General features: G+C 40.0%; 1 protein-coding gene across 1 annotated transcript; it reads right to left on the bottom strand.

Annotated features, from left to right (window-relative positions):
* Positions 1–621: 621 nt before the first annotated feature.
* Positions 622–14,671, bottom strand: AGXT2 (alanine--glyoxylate aminotransferase 2; the record flags this gene model as incomplete). The annotated part of the gene is made up of 14 exons (XM_082074202.1): positions 622–1,187; positions 2,715–2,813; positions 3,174–3,323; positions 4,496–4,584; positions 5,259–5,391; positions 6,202–6,294; positions 7,397–7,497; positions 8,531–8,624; positions 9,676–9,769; positions 10,905–10,999; positions 12,092–12,215; positions 12,529–12,713; positions 13,056–13,141; positions 14,617–14,671. 14 exons carry the CDS (start codon positions 14,669–14,671, stop codon positions 1,077–1,079), a joined length of 1,509 nt encoding a protein of 502 aa, XP_081930328.1. The 3' UTR covers positions 622–1,076.
* Between the last annotated feature and the right edge of the window lie 7,834 nt (positions 14,672–22,505).

Genomic DNA, 22,505 nt, shown 5'->3' with positions numbered 1-22,505 from the left:
TTTTGGGCCCCTCACTACAGGAAAGACATTGAGGTGCTGGAGAGAGTTCAGAGAAGGGCAATGAGGCTGGTGAGGGGTCTGGAGCACAAGTCTGATGAGGAGCAGCTGAGGGAACTGGGGCTGTTCAGCCTGGAGAAAAGGAGGCTGAGGGGAGACCTTGTCACTGTCTGCAACTACGTGAAAGGAGGTTGTAGCATGGAGGGTGTTGGTCTCCCAAGTAGCAAGTGATAGGACCAGAGGAAACGGCCTAAGTTGTGCGAGGGGAGGTTTAGATTGGATATCTGGAAACATTTCTTCACAGAGAGGGTTGCTGGGCATTGGAACAGGCTGCCCAGGGAAGTGGTGGATTCACCATCCCTGGAGATTTTTAAAACACACACAGACGAGGTTCTTAGGGACATGGCTTAGTACCAGAGTTAGGTTATGGCTGGACTTGATCTCAAGTGCCTCTTCCAACCAAAATGATTCTATTAGTGGGCAAAGATTTCAGGAGTGGGGGTAGCAGTGGAAGGCAGTCGGGGACTACCCTGCACTGGTCCCAGCCAGCTCTGCACCAGATCTTCCTCCACCAACACTCAGCCATTTCATGGTGTGTTGTGCTTCTGTGAAAACACATTTAAGAACCAGCAGTAAATGCTGCAGTGCACAGCAGCACCAGTACCACCCCCAAGGCGACTGTAGATGCTACAGAGTCCAACAACATGTACTTTCTCAAACAAACTTTATTATTTTCCTACCACTCTTTCTAAAAATGACTGATTTTTATATGACTTTCTTTGATAAAAGATGAATATATGCTTGCCTCTTCATCTGATAGTCAGTTAATCCAATCAGTTTCTTTAATGCTAATGCTAGAATAGGTGTACAGCTAATGCACGACACTACTGTAGAACTGAACCGTATGTTTACAAAACAGATTAGAGCCTATTAAATGCTCAGTCTATCAGACTATTCTTATGATACTGAACAAGTACTTCAGCTTTGGATGATGATCTTGTTATCCAGCGCAGATCAGTGCTGAGTCTGGTTGACAAGTTATCAGGGGTTCTGCGTGCATCTCATGTAACGAAACAAGTCTATTTTGCAGCTGTTCTTTCCATGTGTCTCTGTAAAGCAGTATGAAATACTTCCACGGCAAAGTCGACATCCTTTTTAGTAATGCACATAGGAGGTTTAATTCTAAATGTCTAAAAATAGGAAAAAAAAGGAAATCCTTAACACTGCATGGAAAAAATACAGCTTCTAACAGCCCATCCAGGTCAGTGCTCCCCTTCTGCCCCAAAAAATCTAACCAGAAGTGTGAAAAACAATATTGTAGGAGAATAGCAGTGTAGGGACTGAGGCTTCTTATAAATGCATTTTGAAGTGGCTCAATTTTGGACCTGGCTGCATCCAACTCCTCACTTCACTCTTGTGACAAAGCAACTGCCTCCAAAAGAGACCTGACTAGAGTAGGTCACATTTGCATCTCTGTTATTCCAGACAGAGCTAGTATAAAACATTAGATGGGTTTGTACTAAGAAAGAACAGAGACATAAGTGTATCTTCCTTTTTGGCAGCTTTGCCACAGGGAAAAGTAATACCTATAGTGAGTGGCAGCCTTCTGCATTGTGTCAGCTGATTCACTCTTATACTACAGGTTTTTTTCAAGGCTTCTAAGAGAATGTAGTATCAAAGAATCACTAAATGCTAACTTTCATTTAGAGTACTATAGTTTCAATGCATGTTGATCAGAAAGGGTTCTCTGCACAGTTCAACTTGTCAAGAATTTAGGTTCTCAAATCCAAATATTTGATCTATATTATAATGTTTCCAAGAGTATTTAACTTCCATAAGAATCTTAAACTTTCAGTTTAATTTTTTCTGTCATCATATCCCAGGACTTTATGCAGCAAGAGTGGAATATCGGTCTCTCCCACCCACAACACCCAACTGATAAACAGAGAAATTCACAGATGAACAGCACTCTCATGAGTCAGAATCAGATTTTACTGTATTCAGAGCTGCAGCCTGTTACCCATGTTCTTGTCTGTGCTTTGTGGAAGAACTGATGAGGCAACAGATGCAGTGTCCTACTTATTTTAGCCATACTTCGTCTATTCAATACTGGAGCTGCTTTCTCTGTCAGAGGGGTTCATCGAACTGACCAGCCCTGGGGCAACTCTCTGCTGTTAATTCTCATGCTGGAAGAAGCTGGTGACACTGTGCCCTGGGTACAGCATGATGCATCTTCCCTTGGGGTGGGCTGGTGCCTGTTCACGGGAGATTTTCACTTTCAGGCTGCATTGCTAAACATGCTATTTATAACATTTGAAATTATCATCCAGTGGAATGCTATCAGCTCTCCAGAATGAAAGAACTGGCAAAACCAAACTTGCTCTGTGCTAACAGGTGAGACGATAACCTAAACAGTAGCAAAGACTTGGCAGACCTGAATATTGCCTATTTCTTCTGATTTACACACATTATAGTACATTGCTTTTCTAGGGGAGATCATCCCTCTAAAGGAAAATTGCAAGCTTAGAGTTAGTTCAGCATACTTGAAAAGAAACAAATAGCTCCTGCTGAATTCGTAAATTATGCAAAATTAAACAGAGCTAGTTCCCAAGAGCATATGTTTTCTAGTTTATTTACTAAATTAATTTGGCTTGAGGGAAATGACATGTTTTTCACCAGTACAGAAAATAAGCTTTATGTAACCAGAGGTTCAGTACCTGACTGTAGAGTCCTCCTCTGCCGATCAGAATCCCCATGTCTTTACAGTCCTCCCAGATCTGACTGACTTCCTCAGCTGGAAGAGGGCGGCGACTGTCCTAAGGAAAATGAACATTAAACTTCACTTACATATTCTAAATTAGTTATATGAAAAAGATGTATATTCCAGTCTCTCCAATAAATCCCATCCCTATCTCTGGCTGAAAACATTACCTGCATAACTTATCTGCTTTTTAAGATGAGTTTATGCAATTAAGGTACACAAGTCAGTGTTTTCTCAAAGCTTGTGAAATATTTTGAGTGCTGGAATGTCCTGGCTAATTTTTAACCAGAGTTATGTTTTCTCACTTCACTAGCTGTTTTTTAATATAAAATGTTCCTATTACTCCAACTGAAATAAAATATGATAAAGCTTTCAACGACACTGTAAATTGAAGGGAATAAAGTAAATTACTAACCTTATCTGTCACCATTTCTATCCCAATCATAAGTCCCTTGCCACGGACATCTCCAACAATCTCGAATTTATGCCGTAGTTTAGCCAGCTCCAGTAGCATGTAAGTTCCCACATCCTCACTGTTTTTTTGTAGACCATCTTCTTCAATAGCCTGGTTAAAATGGTGCACAGTGACAGTTTAGCAGGACAGGCTTCCAGTACAGTTGGTTAATCCCCATTTAGCTTGATGACACATTATGGTTAGCTCACTTCCTTCCAGAATATGTTCCTTCACTACTACAGTCCTTACATTTTTCTTCTCTTACAATCCTCAAAAGGCATCAGAATACAACTGAACATAATATTTTGATGTTGTGGTATTTTTCACCTCTTACTTATTATTCCATAAACATAAAACAGTAATTCCTGCTCAAATGTAGTCATAACTGAAAAATACCTGGCCAATAGGTGTATTTTCAAAATCTTACCAGAAATATTTTAATTATTTCTCCAATATCATGGAAAAAAGGATAATTTGCCAAGGCATACCTACGTGTACTAGGCAGCCTTTTAGGAAACAACTTGGGTGTTTTAATTAGATTCATCAACACCATACTTTTTAATCACAATTGGGTTTTTTGGTTACTTACTCTGCTCTCCTTAATCACAGTTCTGACACGCAGCCAGGTATCAGCAATGACATGCACAAACAGCTTTATGAACTTAACATTTGCATTAAGAAAATTCATTAAGAAAATTTCTCCTCCTCTCCCTCTCCCTCTCCTTGGAATTATTTCAGATCCAGGCTCCAAGGTACTTCAGATCTAAAAAGCCTAAAACAGAGTTTCAGACTTTCTTATTTGTAAACTGTTTTTTCAAAATGTTTTTATTTATATGATCAGCCATCTTATAAAATAGCTTAAAACCTCAAAACACTCAGGAAAGTAACATGAGCAGAAACAGTGTCTGCTGTAATGAAGCGAGATTAAAGGAAAAAGGGTCTGTACATGATCAAGAAAAATTAAATAGTGACCTGCTCCCACTGACTGATTTTCTGCTGGGTAATAAGCAAAATACGTTGCAAATTTTTATATTATCTTTTTCATGAGGGATTTTTTTTTCAAAAGGAATTCTAACCTGAAGTATTTTTAAGAATCTGGTCATTACAGCATTTTAGGCATAATGGCCATGTATGTATACTACATGCATATATTTCTGCATTTCATACTGTTATTAAAAAAATCTCCCCCATATAACTCTATAGTAAGAATAAATGTAGAGATTTTTCTTTTTTACTACAAGCAGGAGTGTGGAATATACACATTTATATAACATTCTTCCTACATCAAGAACAGCAGCTCCAACTACGCAGGCCAAAGGGCTTCCACCAAATGTATTAATGTGAAGGTTTTGAGCCAAGGAACTTGCAATCTCTAAAAGAAAAAGAACAACATTGATCACTCTTACAGTTGCCTTACATTTGTTATCAGTACTTAATCTGCTTTAACTTAAGTTAAATTTGCTGTGCTTCAAGCCTGATTCTACTGGAGACCATGCAAGAGGAACATTTTTTTTTTCCCTGCAAGCAGTCTGTGCAAAATGTAATTATTTCCTAAAACTATAGTGTCTAGCAGATGCTAAACCCAGACTTTTTTTAAAAAGTCACACTTCTAACATAGGCTGCCAGTTGTGCCCTTAAACTGACATCTACAAATTTTCTTCACTAGATTTAGCCAGTCATTGTATGAATCAAGTAGCTGACTAATGTGCTGCCTTATGTATCTGCAGTACATTGATTAGTTGATTGCAATTGAGGACTTCCAAGATCTATTACCGGCTCTACCAATGATTCACAAGGTCATCTCTGCTTCAGTTATACAATTAATCCCATTTAAATAAGGCTTTGCTCTGGTATAGCACAGCACTTGGTAGAACAAGTGAGTAATGAGAACTCAATTCATTTGTCAGAAGATAGATTGAGACAAGGATTATTAATAAAGCTCAGCTGTTACAACATACATCTCTACAGTAAGTAATTATTGTACACTATAGTTTGTATTTGCTCTATTTTAATCCTTAGTGGAACAGAACACTTCAGATTGTATACCTTTTGTTGTAACAACAGCTGCCATTGGAAAGCCATTACCAATTCCTTTTGCCAAAGTAACAATGTCAGGGACTACATCATGTGTTTGAAATCCCCAGAAATGGCTGCCTGTCCGTCCAAAACCTGTCTGTACCTTTCAAAAGAAAAATCCAGAGAAATTCCCATCACTTTCTAACATAAAACAATATGATTGCTTTTTTTCTTGTATTTCTGTTGTTACTGATTTGCATTAAACTGCAACTACATATGGAGTCAGCTCACATTAGGATCCTTATTCAGATAGCTTTGCACAAAGTACTGTTTATTTTAATGGGGTTTTTCTTTCACATATGAAAGAGATACCATATCACCATGTCTTAGGCATGGTGAGATGCATAAATAAGCTGCAGCTTCTATTTCAAAATGGAGAGGAAATGCAGTTGCTTATCACACTTCCAAATTGCAACTCTGTGATTGCTGACTTCTACTGCAATGCTTGAGGTACATATCACCCTCTCTTTCAAGTGTTTGCTACTATTAGCTTTAGCTAAGCAAATTCAGTTTATAAATGTATTCGCAGAGGTACAGCAATCAGCTCCCTCTAAAGTCTATGTATGCCAACAACAGTCATAAGAGCAAGTGTTACTGTGACACACCTCACATCACAGCAGGTATTTATTACCTGCATATTTGTGTAAATTTACTGCTTCCAAATGGTAAGGACCAAGGCCTGCTACTAAAAGTACCTGTGTCTAAAATCAGAATACCACATAGCAGAACAAAGAAAGTAAGACCGGGAGGCTCCAATGCTTGGAAAGATGCACTGTGTTAAACTTAAGTTATGCGATATACAGCATTTCATTTAGATTATTTACAGGCTTCCAGTTTTCATTCACTTGGATTCCTTTAAGATGACTTTCAGAGGTACCTCAAAGTCTAGAAGTCTTATGTCAAAAGAACTCACTTCATCTGAAACACAAACGCCCCCTCTTTCCCGTACTAGCTGATAAGCTTCCTTCAAGAAACTTCTTGGGTACTGAACAACTCCATTAACACCCTGCCAAGACAAAAGAGACAATCTCTTCAGGAACAGACAAGGAAACAGGAGTTCCACCGTGTGACTATGCTACAATAAGAAAAAATGCCAGCAGCCCTCAAGTAATAGTAAACCAACATGTCTCAAGTATCTGGCTTCAGCAGTGAAACCGCTTTGAAAAGTTCCTGCTCAGGTTAGTTATTACCATTCCACAGGGTAGTCTGCAGTTCCATTAGTTGTGCTGTTATAAATCTTTAGGAGGCCATACTGTAAACCGGATCACTGTCCGACAGAAGCCATCAAAGATAAGCTGCCAAAACATGTACCTTGAAAACCTCCACACTGAGAAACCCAGGAACTGTGTGTGATGACAAAGTTAACCAGAGAATTCATGACCCATCTTTCATTAATTGGTTTAAAACACTGTTTCTTCAATTTCTGTTCACCTTTCTACTTTTTATTTGAATTAGCAATTCCACTCTATATCTGGGCTGCAATGGCTTCTTAAGAGTAAAGTATGTAAAGGCTTAGAAGAAAGCAAGAACAGAGAACAGCTCCAATTTTCTCTGAGGTCACAGTTCTCACAATTTTTTTCTTCCCTTTATGGTTCCAAGTCTATATTATCCCTTTTTCCTATTTAAGGACCACATATACAGAAGTTCTGAAATCCGGGTGAAGCACCGAATAAATCCTCTGGGCAGCACTTGCTGGACAACTGCTAAAAATAGAGCAGACAACATGGCTGGGAAGAGGTGGAAGTGGGATTGAGTTAAAGTTTACAGAAACAGTAACGAGAAAGGCAACATGAAACTTGGATGAAGATTTTAGAAGCTAAACAATAGCATGCTCCATACTCTCTATTTAAATGTAGAAGAAGTGCATATGTGTAATCATGATTCTCTGTATAACTTTATGAGCAAAATTCTAGCTCCACTCAAATCAGTTACAAAAGCTGAAATTTTAAGACAATGCATCAATTCTTTCATATATTTAAGGTGTTTAAGATATCTAAGAATAATAAAAATAACCAGAAGTCTGTGTTTAAGATGTAGCTAAAAAATATCAGATTTGAGTGTTTCACACTGTTTCTGCTATTACAGTCAAGAAATGGCAAACTACATACTTGAATGGGTTCAGCGATAAATCCAGCTATTGTCTTTGGCACTGAGGTATTCAGAGTATCTTTGAACTGTTCAATGTACTGGTCATTTGCATGACAAACACCTGTATACAGGGGAAATAGTTCAAAGGAGATTTACTTAAAATGACATAAAACTCACTTCAAAACATGAAATTACACATCTAAGCAACAAGTATTATTTGACTGCATGGTAAATGTCATCTCTCAAATACTGAATGAAAGGCTAAGCACTAAAGGAGAGAGTGCTTTATTTTCTCTTAAACCATTTATACTCTAAGCATTGCCAGTTCCAAAGCAGCAAGGCAAAGCTGTCAGACAATAAAATGTTGCACATTATACAGGTCAGTAAGCTGCAGGTTAGAGAAAGTGTTTGTTAATCACCTACATCAGCAAAAGGAATAAGCAGACACTTTCTCACGGGTTAATAACATCAGCGTAGGACATAAGGAATTGTTAGTTTAGTGCAGGTATGAGGATTCTGGAGAATACAGCTGCGCACCTGTCTATACTGAAATAAAGAACAGAGCAGTTAGTATGGCTAATGCTCCCATTCACTAGACAGGGCAAAGCTAAAAAGAAAACATTATGTTATGTATGCATGTTAATTAAAATACTAAGGAACACCTGTTGAAACAGTGGCAAAAATCACTGTAATTGCAGGAGAGGAGCTTTCACATTGTGCTATGTATGGAATGTTTCACCTCATATAAGACTTTTGGCCTACCACTGGCTTCAGGTTATCCTTACTATTTATATTATTCCAACCCAAAAGCTGGAGAGCTGTCAAAACTTCAGAAACAGCAGAAAACCCCAATCAGCATTTCTGTTCTTGCAGATGTGCTATACTGAGTTCCCCAGGTTCCAGCGTTGATCATGACAAATGCTGTAAACAAAAGCTAGGATTTTAAGAAGAAATCTGAGAATATGAGGTGTCACCTGCCTAAAATTTTTCTCAGTCACAAGCAGGTGCCTGAGGTTCTCTGCAATATTTTCTTTGGTTGCCCTTGCAAATCCTAATTAGAGGTCTACCCATTCTGAGGAGGTAAATATAAGCTATTCCATAGTCCTCTAGTATTCTCTAATCTAAAAGCCAAATACTTCTTGTCATTGACCAACCTTCTGAACAGCTGCATTTTCGAATAGTTTGCACTGGAGAATCTCTACAATGGTTGCCTCCCCATGGACCACGAAAAACATCTGGTAACATTGTCTGTCAAGCATAAGAGAAATAGCTATAGATTTTATGACACCTTTCAAAGAGATGTTTTGATCATACTTAGGAATGACTACTGAAAAAGACTAAAAAATAGTCTGTTAGAGCAAAAGAGCATACCTAGTTCAAGTGACCTGTCTGAAGAACATGTGTGGAATAATATCAAACTTCCCCCTCAAGAAATGGTAGAAGAGAGACTTGTTTTGGAAATAAGTTCAGACTATTCCATCAACAGTCACTCAACTGGTGATTTCCTTTGTTTTGTTTTTTAAGTTAGTCAGCAGTTTTGATCATCTAAGAGTAACAGCAACAATTTGAGTTGCCAGAAGTACTTCAATAATCTGAAGTATGATAAAAATCCGCACAATACAAGAAGGCAGCCAGATCTAGTAGAGTAATTACAGAATGGAAATTGGGAAGTCCAGCATTCTCAACCTGACTACTGACGAAACACAGTGCGACTGCAGGCAACACATATATTGAGCCAGGTTGGGAGGCTGCTGTAGAGAAGCCTTCCTATAGCCAGTGCTATCACTGACACAGATCAGAGTAGCACGTCAGCTTCTAGCAGACAGAAAGTCATTCCGATCTGCTCAAGGGCAGGGTGATACCGTGTTGCCACTTATCCCCAACGGATGTCCTCAACAGCTACATCTCCTGTCTTACTGAGATGATGGACACATTCTTTATTCTACGGGGTGACCTACTTCACACCATCTGAAAGCAGCCTTGCACAGATTTGTCAAAATAAACTAGAGAAAAGGGGTTCTGAGCTTTATTACTTTGCACCTTACATAGACTTTCATGCAAGCACCAAGCATGACTAAAGCACTGTAAATCACAACCACTCGTGTTATGGCTGTTCTGACTTGAAATTAGCATAAAGAGAAGGAAAGGGGACTCAGCCTCTCCTTGTACTTACACAGCAGGAGCAGCTACACTGCAGTTTAGTTAGTGGCTTTGAGGATAGAAAATGTACTAATTCTTGACATATTCAAATACACTATTGGGTTACCCAGGTTATTTTAAAAAATAATAGAAGTCTCACTGTTGAGCAGCCAAAGCCATTGGCAACACCGTGCTTATAAAGACCAATAGATGTCAATCCCAGCGCGTATGGGCTGCCTCCATGGTACGCTCCTCTGTGCAAACAAAGAGAGTACATGAACATCACTCATTTCCAAGAAGAGACTGCAGCAATATTAGTTCTCAGAAGGCATGCTTCTGAGATACAAAATATTGGGGAAAATGTGCATTGTTACACTCAAAACAAGAAGATTCCTACTGCCATTTTTTGCTCTGGTTTTGGAATATCCATGACTGCAAATCTGCATTGGTTTCCTGAAATCTCAAATATTAAAATTGTGAGGTAATGTTTGCAAGAAGAGAACAATGACTGGAACCAACAGCAATTCAGACAGTGCCTCATGAAGTTCTGCTGTAGCACCTGAGCCCTACAAAGCAAACATCTCTGTTCCGTGAATCTTGGGAACTGCTGCACTCTCCAACAGATGCTGCCAATTGTTAAACTACATGGTGGTTTGCTGACAGTTTTGTACACAAAGCAAAGTTCATTAATGAGAATATATAAGATAGATGGGTACCAAATGTTCTGCTGAATAGAATAACAGAACAATAGAGCTTTTCATAAGAAGGCCTTTTATTCTAGTATTTGAGGCTGCCTGGGATGCACAGGAAGAACAACTGCTTACACTGGTGCTTACAAAGCACTCTTCCCCGCACCACCTCTGTTGTCAGGCCAGAAGAGCTGTTTGTGTACCTGTACAGTGAACTATGGCTCAGGGATCTGGCAGAAAAATACAGCAGCAAAACAAACCAACCAAAAAATTCTTCCAACAGGCTAGCTTTCAGCCAGAGCAGTTCCCTGCTGCGGTTCACTGCACTGCCATGCCAGAAGTACCTTTGTACCCTCACAAAGAGGGGCACTGCAGGGGTGGAATGAAGGAATAAAGTAGCAATTGCTGAAGCCAGCTCTGGCCCTGAACAAAGATCCACCAAAGCACATGCTGAACACGGAGACTAGATCCTTTTCTAAGTAACAAAAGCAAAAATTTCATGTTGTGCCTTGTATGCAAACTAGTCCCAATATACTGTATCAAATCTTCAGCTCCTTTTTTACTCCTCTTTGTCAAATAAAATAATTTTATAGTGTTCGCTTCAATAGATCTGGGGCTAAAGAGTTCTCTATTATTTCTTGCTTGAGGCAAAGAGAGACTGACCACACAAAGAAGTTTTGTAAATATCTGTCACCATTACCTGAAACAGATGAAGTCGAAGTTACGAGTATATAGCCTTGCCATGAACATCGCCAAATCGTTGGCTTCTGACCCGCTGTTTGTTAGATAAACCACCTACAGAAGAATGCTTAAGATCAACACAGCACACAACCACCACCTCCTTGTTCGGCATTGGACCATGTCATTCAGTAAGGTTATGAGCTACAACCTATCACTACCACAAGGTGACTTCATAATAATAAAGCTAATATTGTCCATACACTCCAGATGAAAACTATGACCAAGACAATCTACTCAGGGAGAGTACAGAAAATCTTTAGGAGTCGGAGTCTCCAGGTTTTCCTAAGAATGGAACAGTAATTAGAAGAAAAATGAAAATGCCTGGGTCAAACTGTGCATGACTGAATAGAGACATACTTCACACAGGTAAAAAGGGCTGTACGGTGCCCCTGAATGTTAGTTACTAGGAGTGACATACACAGACACAACCATGGAAGAGAACAGTTAAGCAGAGCTTGCTATTGGGAACAAATTTCTGAATACAGGTTCTCAGAGGTGAAAACTGCTCAAATTCTAGTGTCACTGCTGTTAAAGTTAATTTTCAGAAGTGACTGAGATTCTCCACTGCTTAAACTATGCAGATGCTTTGTATCTTTTTCAACTCTTCTTCTGTTTTTAAGATTCTAATAGCTTCACACTCTTCGACTGACCTAGTTTCATTTTATGACCAGCTTATTTTACCTGAAAGCAAACACAACATTTTTCTTACTGTTTCTTGGTATACAAAACATGACATTTATGTGGTTTATTTATTTAAATGTCAGTAAACCTCACCATGTTACTGTCAAATATTTTTCACTGTTGATTTCCATGAGCAAGCAAACTAAGGCTGGCTACATATAAGAATAGGTCAAATCTTAGTTTCTTCAGTGATTTTTAAGATGGTTATGCCCCTTCATAGTGCCAACTGGAAGGACAGAACCCACAGAACCACAACTTGGGATATTATGCTTGTCTACATCTGGGTCTAAAGAAAAGGCTTTGAGGACTCTTTATCTGACAGGCTGAAGTCCCCACACAGGTTTTCTGTGCACAGACAGCACGGCTCTCATTTATTAAATAAATACTTCTATATTCAATATTTCTTATAAACAGACTCCTCTCCTCCCCTTTCATCAGCCCCTCTTCCTGCCAGAAGCAAAGTACCTTAAGTGGATCTGGAAAAAGAGAAGTTAGCTTTTCAGCATATTCTTGGATTGATGGGTGCATGTAGATATTAGTGGTATGCCACAGGCGAGCAAGCTGTTTCTGGGTAGCCATAGTTACCTTCCTGCATGTAGCACAAGAAGAGACAAAGGTATTCAGTTCAACACACGCGTGCACACATACATAGACACAACTATCTGCTGCTAATTCTGAAAATACAGACACTGCACCATTTTCCAGGGGGATTAAGATACAGATGAAATGAACAAATTATTCAAAATGTAGTGGAAATTTACCTTAATGTAAGACATACACGACCATTTAGTGAACTATATCCTAGTTTTAGGCTCACAGTGCCACAGATTAACAAAGAACAAAACCAACATAGGTATCTCTTGTTGTATTTTACAGTATAAATCAAACAGTACCAAACTTACGGGTGACAGTGACCAACACTGACAGTGACAATTCCAGCAAAGAGATCAAGGTATCTTTGTCCTCTGTAATCAAACAACCACTGCATATGTCCTTGATGCAGCAACAATGGCTTCTTGTAATACATTCGCAGTGAAGGAGAAATACTTTGTTCACGAATCTTCTGCATACGCTCATACGAATAGGACTGAGTGGAATAAAAAAGTCAGTATACATTTATGTTTTCTGAAGAGATTTTAACAAATTCTGCCACACAGAGGGTTCTACAAACCTTTGAAACTCAGCTTTTAAAATAAGATTGCTGTTCTGCACTCTTCCTTAGAGTTTTTCAAATCAACAATTCAGCCATAATTTATAGAATTGCCACAGGGATACATCTGTATGTTATATCCTGATTATAACATAACGGGGTTTTCACTAAACAAGCAATTTTTATAATAATGTTTAATGCACTGACTAGCAGATGAGCATATCACTCATATCTAGTAATGAAGTCTTACTTAAATTCAGTATAATATGTATGACTTACTTTGTATTTTCCAGGTACAAAATCACAAGGAGGCATTTTTGCTTGTGTGGAGAGAGAAGTTTTCCATTTCTGCTGCCTAAAGGCAACTACAAAATAGTAAAAGATTTATCAAACGCTTATCAAAGTGCACAGCTGAGTTTCTCAATAAGCTCGTTTATAGAACACACAAGCCACAGTCAAAACAAGGTGTGTGTTTTGGGTTGGGTTTGTTTTTTGCCTTTTTTGTTGTTGTTGGTCGTGGTGGTTTTTTTTTTGGGGGGGGGTGGGGTTTTGGTTTGCTTTTGTTTTGTTTTTTTTTCCTGAGCTCTTTTTTTTTTGAAAAAATAATCAAGTATCATACATTTCTAAATGCAAAATACATGTCAATTTAAAAATAAGGGGGCTTCTCTCTTATCTGCTAAAAGTGAACTTTCAGTTTCACATGGACTTTGACAGAAGAAGATTTGAAAAAAAAAAACAGCTAATACAAATTGTTATATCTGGAACAGCAGGAGCAGGAATCCTCTACAAAGGCATGAGCCAGGAGCCCAGGATGATGCTGCACAGGTGGTGCTCTCGGGGACCAGGGAACAGTCCCAATAGACCTGATGAAGGTGGGCAAAGCAGGGTCCTCTGAGAGTGCCCCACCTAAGTGGAGGAGATGAATCAGGTCCCGAGGTGCACCCGGGTAGTTCAGTCAGGAGCAGCAGGGCTGGAGACAAGGCTACAACAGAGGTCCCAGGTCCATCCAGGAGCCAGGACCAGGGGCTGAATGGTGGCAAGGCTGCCAGCAGTTAAGGAGGGAACCGAAGGCTCTAGGCAGCGGTCACAGGCAGATGCTCCGGGTGAGGCTGCTCAGGGCCCTGACAACTCCCGCTGCAATGTGCTGTCCTTCCAAAATCCTAAAAACATCACACTGCCCTACCTTTCATCTACCTGGAAGTGTCATTGAGCAGGCAGCAGAAAAGTTACCATTTAAATATGTTAACTTTCCACATCCCTAACATGATCTGCTGAGAACGACAGATCTATTTTTAAATGTCTAACGTTTTAAACAATTTCTAAAACACATTAAAATGTAAATGAATGAAGAATAAATTTTCCTGAAATAAATGACAGGTACTGTCAATTGCTTTACAACCACTTACAGCACTCAATAATTAATCACCAACAGGAGTCCAGTCTCAAAAACATTAATTAAAACCCGTAAGTTAGAGAAGTTCTGCCTTCGGATCACTTTCACAGGGATCTACAGCTATACCGAAGGTGTTTCTTTCCTCCATGTGCAAACACGGTGCCGCAAACCCAGCTCCCCGCGAGGGGTCTCGCAGGGAGACACGCTCCCCAGGCCTCGCCCGTCCAGCCCGGCCCGCCCAGGCCCGCGGGCTCCGTGCACAGCAGCCGCTCCAGCCGACCCCGGCGGACCGAGCGCCACGGCGGGAGCCGCCCCCTCAGCCCCACACGGCCCCGGGGAGCGCCCACCTGGGCAATGGCAGCTGCCCCGTCCCGCCGGGCCTCGGACAGACCCTGCGCCCGGCTCCGGCACAGCCGGGCCGCCTCCCCTGCGGCGCCGGCCCCTTACCGCTGCCCAGCCGGCGGCCGCGCCCGCGCAGCAGCCGCCCGATCGCTCCCGCCATGCCGGACGGTATCGGAGCAGCGCGGGGCGGGCCCCGCGGGAACAGCCCTCGCCCCGCCCCCCGGGGCGCGTCCGCACGTGCCGGCACGTTACTGCGGCCTCGTGGGCAGCGGCCGTTGGCTGCAACGGCTTCGGGTGCTCTAAGACTCGGTCTTAGAACAGTATGTGCCTCAACACTGCCATCAGGGGCTCGGAGAGGTACCAAGAAACAAATAGCCTGGGAGAAACAACTGTGTGGTACATGGAGTCTCCAATACCTGGGACTACAAGTAACAACCGAGATAGGGCTGTAGAGCTGCTGTCCAGAAGACGGATTTCAGCTGCTGCCCCAGCCAAACTTGCCACACCTCCTCCCTGTTACTAAGGCCAACTAAGAGGCGCACGCGCAGAGGCTCACAGAGGGTCTTGAGGTCACCCGGCGGACATGAGAGGGAGGAAGTAAGAGACCCCTGAACGTGGGGCGGCGCAGGCGCAGACAAGTTTTGGCAAGTGAAGCGGGGACTTTTTGGGCCTGCACAGTTAAGTCTGGATTGTGAAATGAAGGCAGAGGTTGGCTTCAATCCATGGGAGAGAGGAGGTGTGACATGCTGTTGCTCGGCATGAAAGACGGTTCCTAACCAAACCTCGCTGAGATCTCCCCACCAAAAGACCACGGATCACCCTTATGGGGAAAGGCTGAGGGAGCTGGGTCTCTTCAGCTTGGAGGAGACTGAGGGGTGACCTAATTAATGTTTATAAATATGTAAGGGGTGAGTGTCATGAGGATGGAGCCAGGCTCTTCTTGGTGACAGCCAATGATAACACAAGGGGCAATGGATACAAACTGGAACACAAGAGGTTCCACTTAAATATGAGGAGAAGCTTCTTTGCGGTGAGGGTGCCAGAGCACTGGAACAGGCTGCCCAGGGGGGTTGTGGAGTCTCCCACTCTGGAGACATTCAAAACCCACCTGGACACATTCCTGTGTAACCTCATCTGGGTGTTCCTGCTCCAGCAGGGGGATTGGACTAGATGATCTTTCGAGGTCCCTTCCAATCCCTAACATTGTGTGATTCTGTGATCACGACGGAGGACTGGCAGGATGCTGTTCAGGACCTGGGACCATAGGGATGCCTTTGGACCCATGACGGTAGCTATAATCCTCTTTCCTCCCTTTTTTCTTTCCTTTTTCTTCACTTTCTCTATTCCATGCCCCTTCATGGGCAAAATAATGAAGTTACACTGTTTGATTGAATTAGAACCCCTTGGCATTTTGGTCGCCTTAATTTTGCACTTTGAGATTAAGGTAAATGAACCATCATGAGTCCACCAAATGGACTGTGACAGGCGCCCACTGCCGTATCCTGGCGCTGGCAGGTTAGCTTTGGTGTAACCCAATTCTGTCCCGCCTTGAGCTGTTTTCTGGTGAAGTTTGGCCGTGTGCCAAGTAAAGAAGTGGCTGTGGAGGAGTTTTGTCCTTATGGAATGGTGACTGATGTGCTCCCGAGTGGGGCATGACAGGCTGTGTGTGAGGCAGAGCAGCCATGCAAAGCCACATCAGGAGAAAAAAAAAAAAAGGCAAAACAGAAGGAGGTTTTATCTTTTAAATACAGCCAGGTGGGTGAAGAGAAACTGAAAGAGGTTAAGAAAGGGATAACTGATGACCCATTTATTTTTTTTCTTCCTCGGAAGACAGTTCTAGCACAACCTCCTACAAGGATGGGAAAAGTGTGAAGCTCTCTCTTGCCCTCCTCAATTACTTTTCAGTTCCTCATAATACGAAAAGAAGAATTGTGGTGGCGTTCCATAGAATGGTACTTGGCATACACCCTAACTAGTCACACACTGTAACTAGTCACAATTGCCAGTGAAAGATATTTCACAATGATTTTGGTGACCATAGCTGTTTCTAAGGCAGAAGGCTGCCTGTGTCACCTACCCTGAGGGGCAGCCCCAGTTTTGCAGGAAAAACTGCCTGCTCTTTCTGCAATGGGTCCTCACAGAACCTGAGGTAATGGCAGCATGATGTGCCAGGGGAGCTTTAGGCTGGACATTAGGAAAAGGTTCTTCCCCCAGAGGGTGGTGGAGCACTGGAACAGGCTCCCCAGGGAGGTGTCACAGCTCCAAACCTGACAGTGTTCAAGGAGAGACCGGACAACACCCTCAGACACATGGTGTGAGCTGTGGGGTTGTTGTGTTCAGGGACAGGAGTTGGACTCAATCATTCTTGTGGATCACTTCCAACTCAGGACATTCTATGATTCTATGGCTCGGAGATTTGTACTTTCAACTAACCAGGGCAGTGCTTACATACCTTAGTACTGTCAAATGCTCAACCTTTCTCAATTGAACTTTACTTTTACTAACTTGAAATCCCTGAATTTCAGTGATTGTTTTCATCAATGCAAAGAGCCATAAAGTAGCATGAGTATAAAAGTTGTGACCTGGTCCATAAACCATCTGTGTTAACTGTTTTGCTTGCTCAGTGCATGCAAAGTGGATTAAACAGATCTGTCATGGAGCCTTCTATATGCAGAACAGTGGGAGCCTGTCCTAGACTGTCCAGTATGACTGGCTTTTCCTTTTTCTTGTTACATATTCTATACTAGAATTTCTACATTTCATGGAAAAACTAAAATTTGTGAATTTTATTCAAGACCTTTTATTAAATTGAAATGCAAACACCATTGCAAAGAGATTTTACAATGCCAAAAGATTGAAAAGTCCATCAGAAAGCTACAGAGTTCAGTAACAATATTGATCTTATGAGTGAAATCGCTAACAGATTTTATTAAAGCTAGCATTTTCAATATTAAGAACTTAAAAAAATACATTTTAAAGCATTTTCCTTCAAATACACTTAGAAACAATGAAGAATTCCTGAGCAACTATTTTTATACGAGTATTCTCCAACCAATGTACATACTGCATATGAAAACTACTTTCTGTAATTTCTTAAATTTTAGAAATTTACAAAACATTTGGATCTGGTTCATAGAATAATTGTGCTTCAAGTCATTCTGTTGCTACAGTAATGACACTACGACACCTTGGATGTTCCAGATTGCATGCAACTTCTGAAACTGTAATGGAAAAATGCGTGGCTTGTATTGCAAGGCTAGCAATGAAATGATTTATGCAAATAGCAATAAGTTTGCTTTAAATACTGGATCATCTCTTTCTGTGCTGGGAAGTAGGCCACTAATGTAGCCCAGGAGCTCTTTCTGAGTGTAGCAGAGCAGTAATTTCGTCTTCCTTTTGGAATGAAGGACACAGGAAAGAGAATAACAAGTAGTCTACAGCATTATGAATATTAAGAAAAAATGATTTGACATCATTATATTTCTGCATGTATTCCACATGTAGAAAAATCTGCCTCTTCCTGGACATATATCATTTCCTGTCCTACTGAAGCGGTTTGTTCTACAAGTGGACAGCATCCTGTAAAAATTCCACTCAGGGCTACATGTCTGTAAAACCGAGCATTCCAGTTTTTGTAGGAATTGGAATGAAATCTTTCCACTTTTACAGATGTCAAAATGAGGTGAAGGTACTCAGCAGCTCACAAAAACAGACTCAAAAGCAGCACTGTCCCAAAAAAAAAAGTTAAATAAAGACAAGATCCAAGACAAGCAGCATCACAAAGTAGACAAGGATGTTAAACCTTCCAGAAACAAAAAGAGGAAGATGTATAAAAGGACTTTCTTATATCTAACTGCTCTACACACCAACCTCTTAAGCCAAGTAATTAATGTATTTTTCTAAGTACTTCTGAGAGATAGAATAGTTTATCTTACAAACTTAGCTTAAATGGGAGAGCTATATTGTAAGACTGATTTGGTAATTTTCTAAATTTATCGCCAAGACAGGGACTTTCTGATTAAGGAAAATGTTAACAGATACTTTGTCGCAGGTACAAACTAAACAATGCCCAGAAATTCCAACAGACTATTTAGCAGTATCCCCAAAGTACTTTTTCTCTTGGAGCTTCCAGGTCATTACATTTTCTTTAATAAATAAAAAATAGAAGAATGCTTAAGAATGATAGGCTTATGTGTGAGGCAATGTAAATAGATAGATACATCTCATCTGTAGATCTGTCTGAAAATTGAAGGTTGCTTTTAAAAACAATGTGGTGCACTTCATCTCTCTGGATTTTTTCCTTAGGAATGTAGAAAATACAACAGCAGATGACTTGACGGATCTACCTCTTTAAATATTCTGTTTGCCTGGGACCAATGGTTAGATACGTGGAAGAAAATCCTGTAACTGATAGAACTGAATGACCACTTCTCATGTGTAGGACTTTTTCTGCTCGTATGTAATCATTGATCCATAGTAGCCAATTTCAGTGTTTTGCCAACTCTTTAGCATTTAAAAAGGCTTTATTACTTTTGTGGACTATCTCAGGTAGCTGTGCATATCCCCACTTTGATATAAAAGTATTTTCTTATCTTCCTTTTTTTTTTCCCTCTTAAACTCATCACTGTTCTTCTACTAGTTTCTGTTTTTCCCCTACCTACTCTTATATTTGATTCTTTTGCTTCCATTTTCTGTTCTTCCTCCCTCTCAGTGCATGTTTATCCTCCCAATTTCTCTGATGACCTACCTATATACCATCCTGTAGTGACTGTACTCCTCTTCTATTCTGCAACTGTGTCCCTCTTCCAATCACTAAGCTCACTTTATATCCCCATATACTATGTATTTATGTAGTCCATTTATCTTTAATCTCCTGCTTGACATACACAGGAAAAATGAAGGAATTCCCATATTTGTTTTAAAATGGCTTTCAAGGCAGGGCCACAAGACTCTTCCAATTAATTTAATTCAGTCCACCTTTCCACACCCACAGGAGTCTGTATTTAGTATGAGGGTTCGAGATAGTTGACAGCAGGGCTAGTCTCCATTTTCACTCATTTAGGGATGGAGTTTGAAGATTTACTTTACAGGAACTCAGCTGAAAACAGGTCTTTCTACAATAAATAGGAACTACTGATAAAAGCTCAGTTCCATTGCTGAGATCCAGAATCAGAGCATCTCTGTCAACTCAGCTCATTCAGTCCTAACAATCTGGGCAGACAGGCAGTGGCAAAAAACTTTTCAGCCCAGGAAAGGGACTCATGCTTGGCTGCCAACCTGGTCAGTATGGCTTTCCCAACAAGATAGAAATTTCTCTTATTTTTTCATATTAAAAACATATAATTATGTTACACATCTCAAATATCCCACCCTAGTAATACCAGTGCAACACAAGTGACGTTTCTACACTGACAAGTATGACAAGCTGTTAGTTAACAAAAATAATTTGAACATTATGAATAAGATTTTAAAAATCTTGATAGCATTATTCACAATTTGACACAAAAAGTAAAATATTTTCTGCCTTTTTAAAGGGAGCAAAAACATAATCTGAGGTAGCAACTCTTTGAGAATATGATGCTTGATCTCATGACACTTTTAAATTTCATTTGTCTTTATGGCTTTGTAGAAGACGAGTAATACCTAACAACTGGCTTAGATGACTTTGGTTTCCTTGCACAACACCTTCAAATTGTTTACAATTAATGAAAAACTCTGAAATACATTTATAGGCTTCATGATGTGAACCCCATGTATACAATGCTTCAGAGATCACAAAAAATTTCTACTTATTCATTTTGAACACCTGCTGTTACTACACTTTAAATACTTCAATGACATTGAAAGCAACTGCATATTTTCCAGCCATTAAACATAGACACATAAACAGACATGCCACAGAATTCACTGCTTTAAGATAAATCAGTTATCATTACATATTTGTTTTACAGTTTGTTCCATAAACACACATATCCTCTTGCTAGTATTATATAAGATCAACTTACTGAATTTTTATTAAATAATGTTTTTAGTTACATAGTATCATCAAGACCATTCTACAAGCCTGTGTTTTATGTGACGGTGAGTTTTGGGAGCACATGTCCTACTTCAGTAAATTGTATTTCTTTAAAAGTCACAAATATTACAATGAAACACTAAAATTGTACATCAAATATGTCTTTGCTAAAGAAAAAAGCCTAATTAGAAAATTTGAGATGAGTCATATTTGTCAATACTGAAGAAAAACTGTTAACAAAATTAGTCCAAGTATAAAGGAAAGGTAATGAATTAAAAATGTATATATTAAATGTTATGAATTCTATAAAATTAATTATTTCTGAAGAGTCTTCATGCTTCCTTTTAGGGCTTTTATGCTACTAAAAAGTAATTCATACTTTAAGTGATGCATGCATAAATTTGACATTGAAAACATTGTTCAAAATTTTCAAATAATTATGCAAAGTGAGAAATTCAATGGTGCAAGAGTTAAGAGGGTCAATTCCCTTTCCTAGGTGTAACATCTGTTACATACTGCACCCCTCTCTATTTGATATAGGAGGTGTTAAGAGCCTATTAATCCCCACTGGTGTGTTGTAATTTTACAACAATCAACTTTGTGCAACTGCTGCAAAATCTCATCTATTTCCTAATAAAAAGCTATTCCTTAAAGAGCTGCAAGCAAAAATATTGTTGCAAACAGAAGGAATGAAATATTTGAACATCCAAAGGCCCACACACTTAGCTGAAAGTTATTCTGATTTTACAGAACACTAGTTTATTCTCTTCTTAACATACTTCCAGATGTTAAAGGCCACTTTCAGAAGGTGTTGCTCCCACCTGGGGAGTAACAAGGTGTTTTGGAAAATAAAAACAAATCCAAGGGAAAAATAATCAACCTGCACATTTGTTCAGCTTACAGAATAAGATAGTAATGAAATTAGTGTTCAAATTGTACTTAGCTAGCAAATCCCTCAAAAAGCTTAGCTACATCAGAGCAATGGGCAAATGCACCTTTTCTACTCTGTCTGAACTTCCTTTTTCACTGAAAGCCACAATGATCTGGCACATTGAGATATTCATCAGCAAAGATGGGAGAGAATCTACACCTCACAATGTAATTTACGTTACAGTTATTTTGCAGCTTCAGTACCAATTTATGGCAAAGCATAGAAACTCTTCTACTCAGTCCTCTTTCTGTGTGCATTACTGGAGGTACACATATAGATACCTACAGTTAGGCAGGATGAATAATCTGCTAAAAGTTGTGTCTGTTTGCCTCTGGTCCAACGTAACTGATATGACAGCAACAGCCTGCTGCTGACACCTTATCCCCTGCTTTCTTCGGTTTGTAACGTCATATAGTCACCTGGGTTTACACTAACAAATCCACTACATATGGAAAATCTTTATGCTGTGGTTTGATAAGATTCTATAGCCTCTTTGCATCACCAGATGCACCACAGAAGGCCTGTAGCAGCATGTCTTTATGCACAGCATTAGGAGAAAAAACAACAGCTTGGCTCAGATATGGCTATCTGTAAAGAAAGAGAATGTGGCTGATCTGGATCAGCTCTGTCAGATTCAGTCAGAAAACTGAAGTGTAAATGAAGCACTGTCAGAAAGAGTATATTATTGTCTTACATACGTAGATGCACACACACAAATTTCTGCCCTGCAAATCATTCCAGTCTTGCCTGATAGAGCTGATAAAGTTTCTTTGTAGTATTTTTAATATCCCCAGAAAATTTGCAAGATATACTACAAATGCTACAGTAAAATTATCCTGTTAATTATAACTAAAGAAAATTTTATGTTTGCCTGCTCTCTGGAGTAGCCATCTAACATCTTCAAGTGATAAATAAGTGTCTGAACTAAGAATCTAAGACACCTCCCTATACATTCAGCAGAGCATCCAGACTGCTCTGATCAACCTCTGGAAGTGGGCAGTATGTTGCTTGTAGAGAGGCCACGGTCTCTAAATTTGACGCCTAAAG

Source organism: Streptopelia decaocto (assembly GCF_964273445.1).
Source record: "Streptopelia decaocto genome assembly, chromosome: Z".
Classification (NCBI taxonomy): Eukaryota; Metazoa; Chordata; class Aves; order Columbiformes; family Columbidae; genus Streptopelia; species Streptopelia decaocto.
Note: the sequence above shows the minus strand (reverse complement) of the source record. Positions and strands in the feature narration are given on the sequence as shown.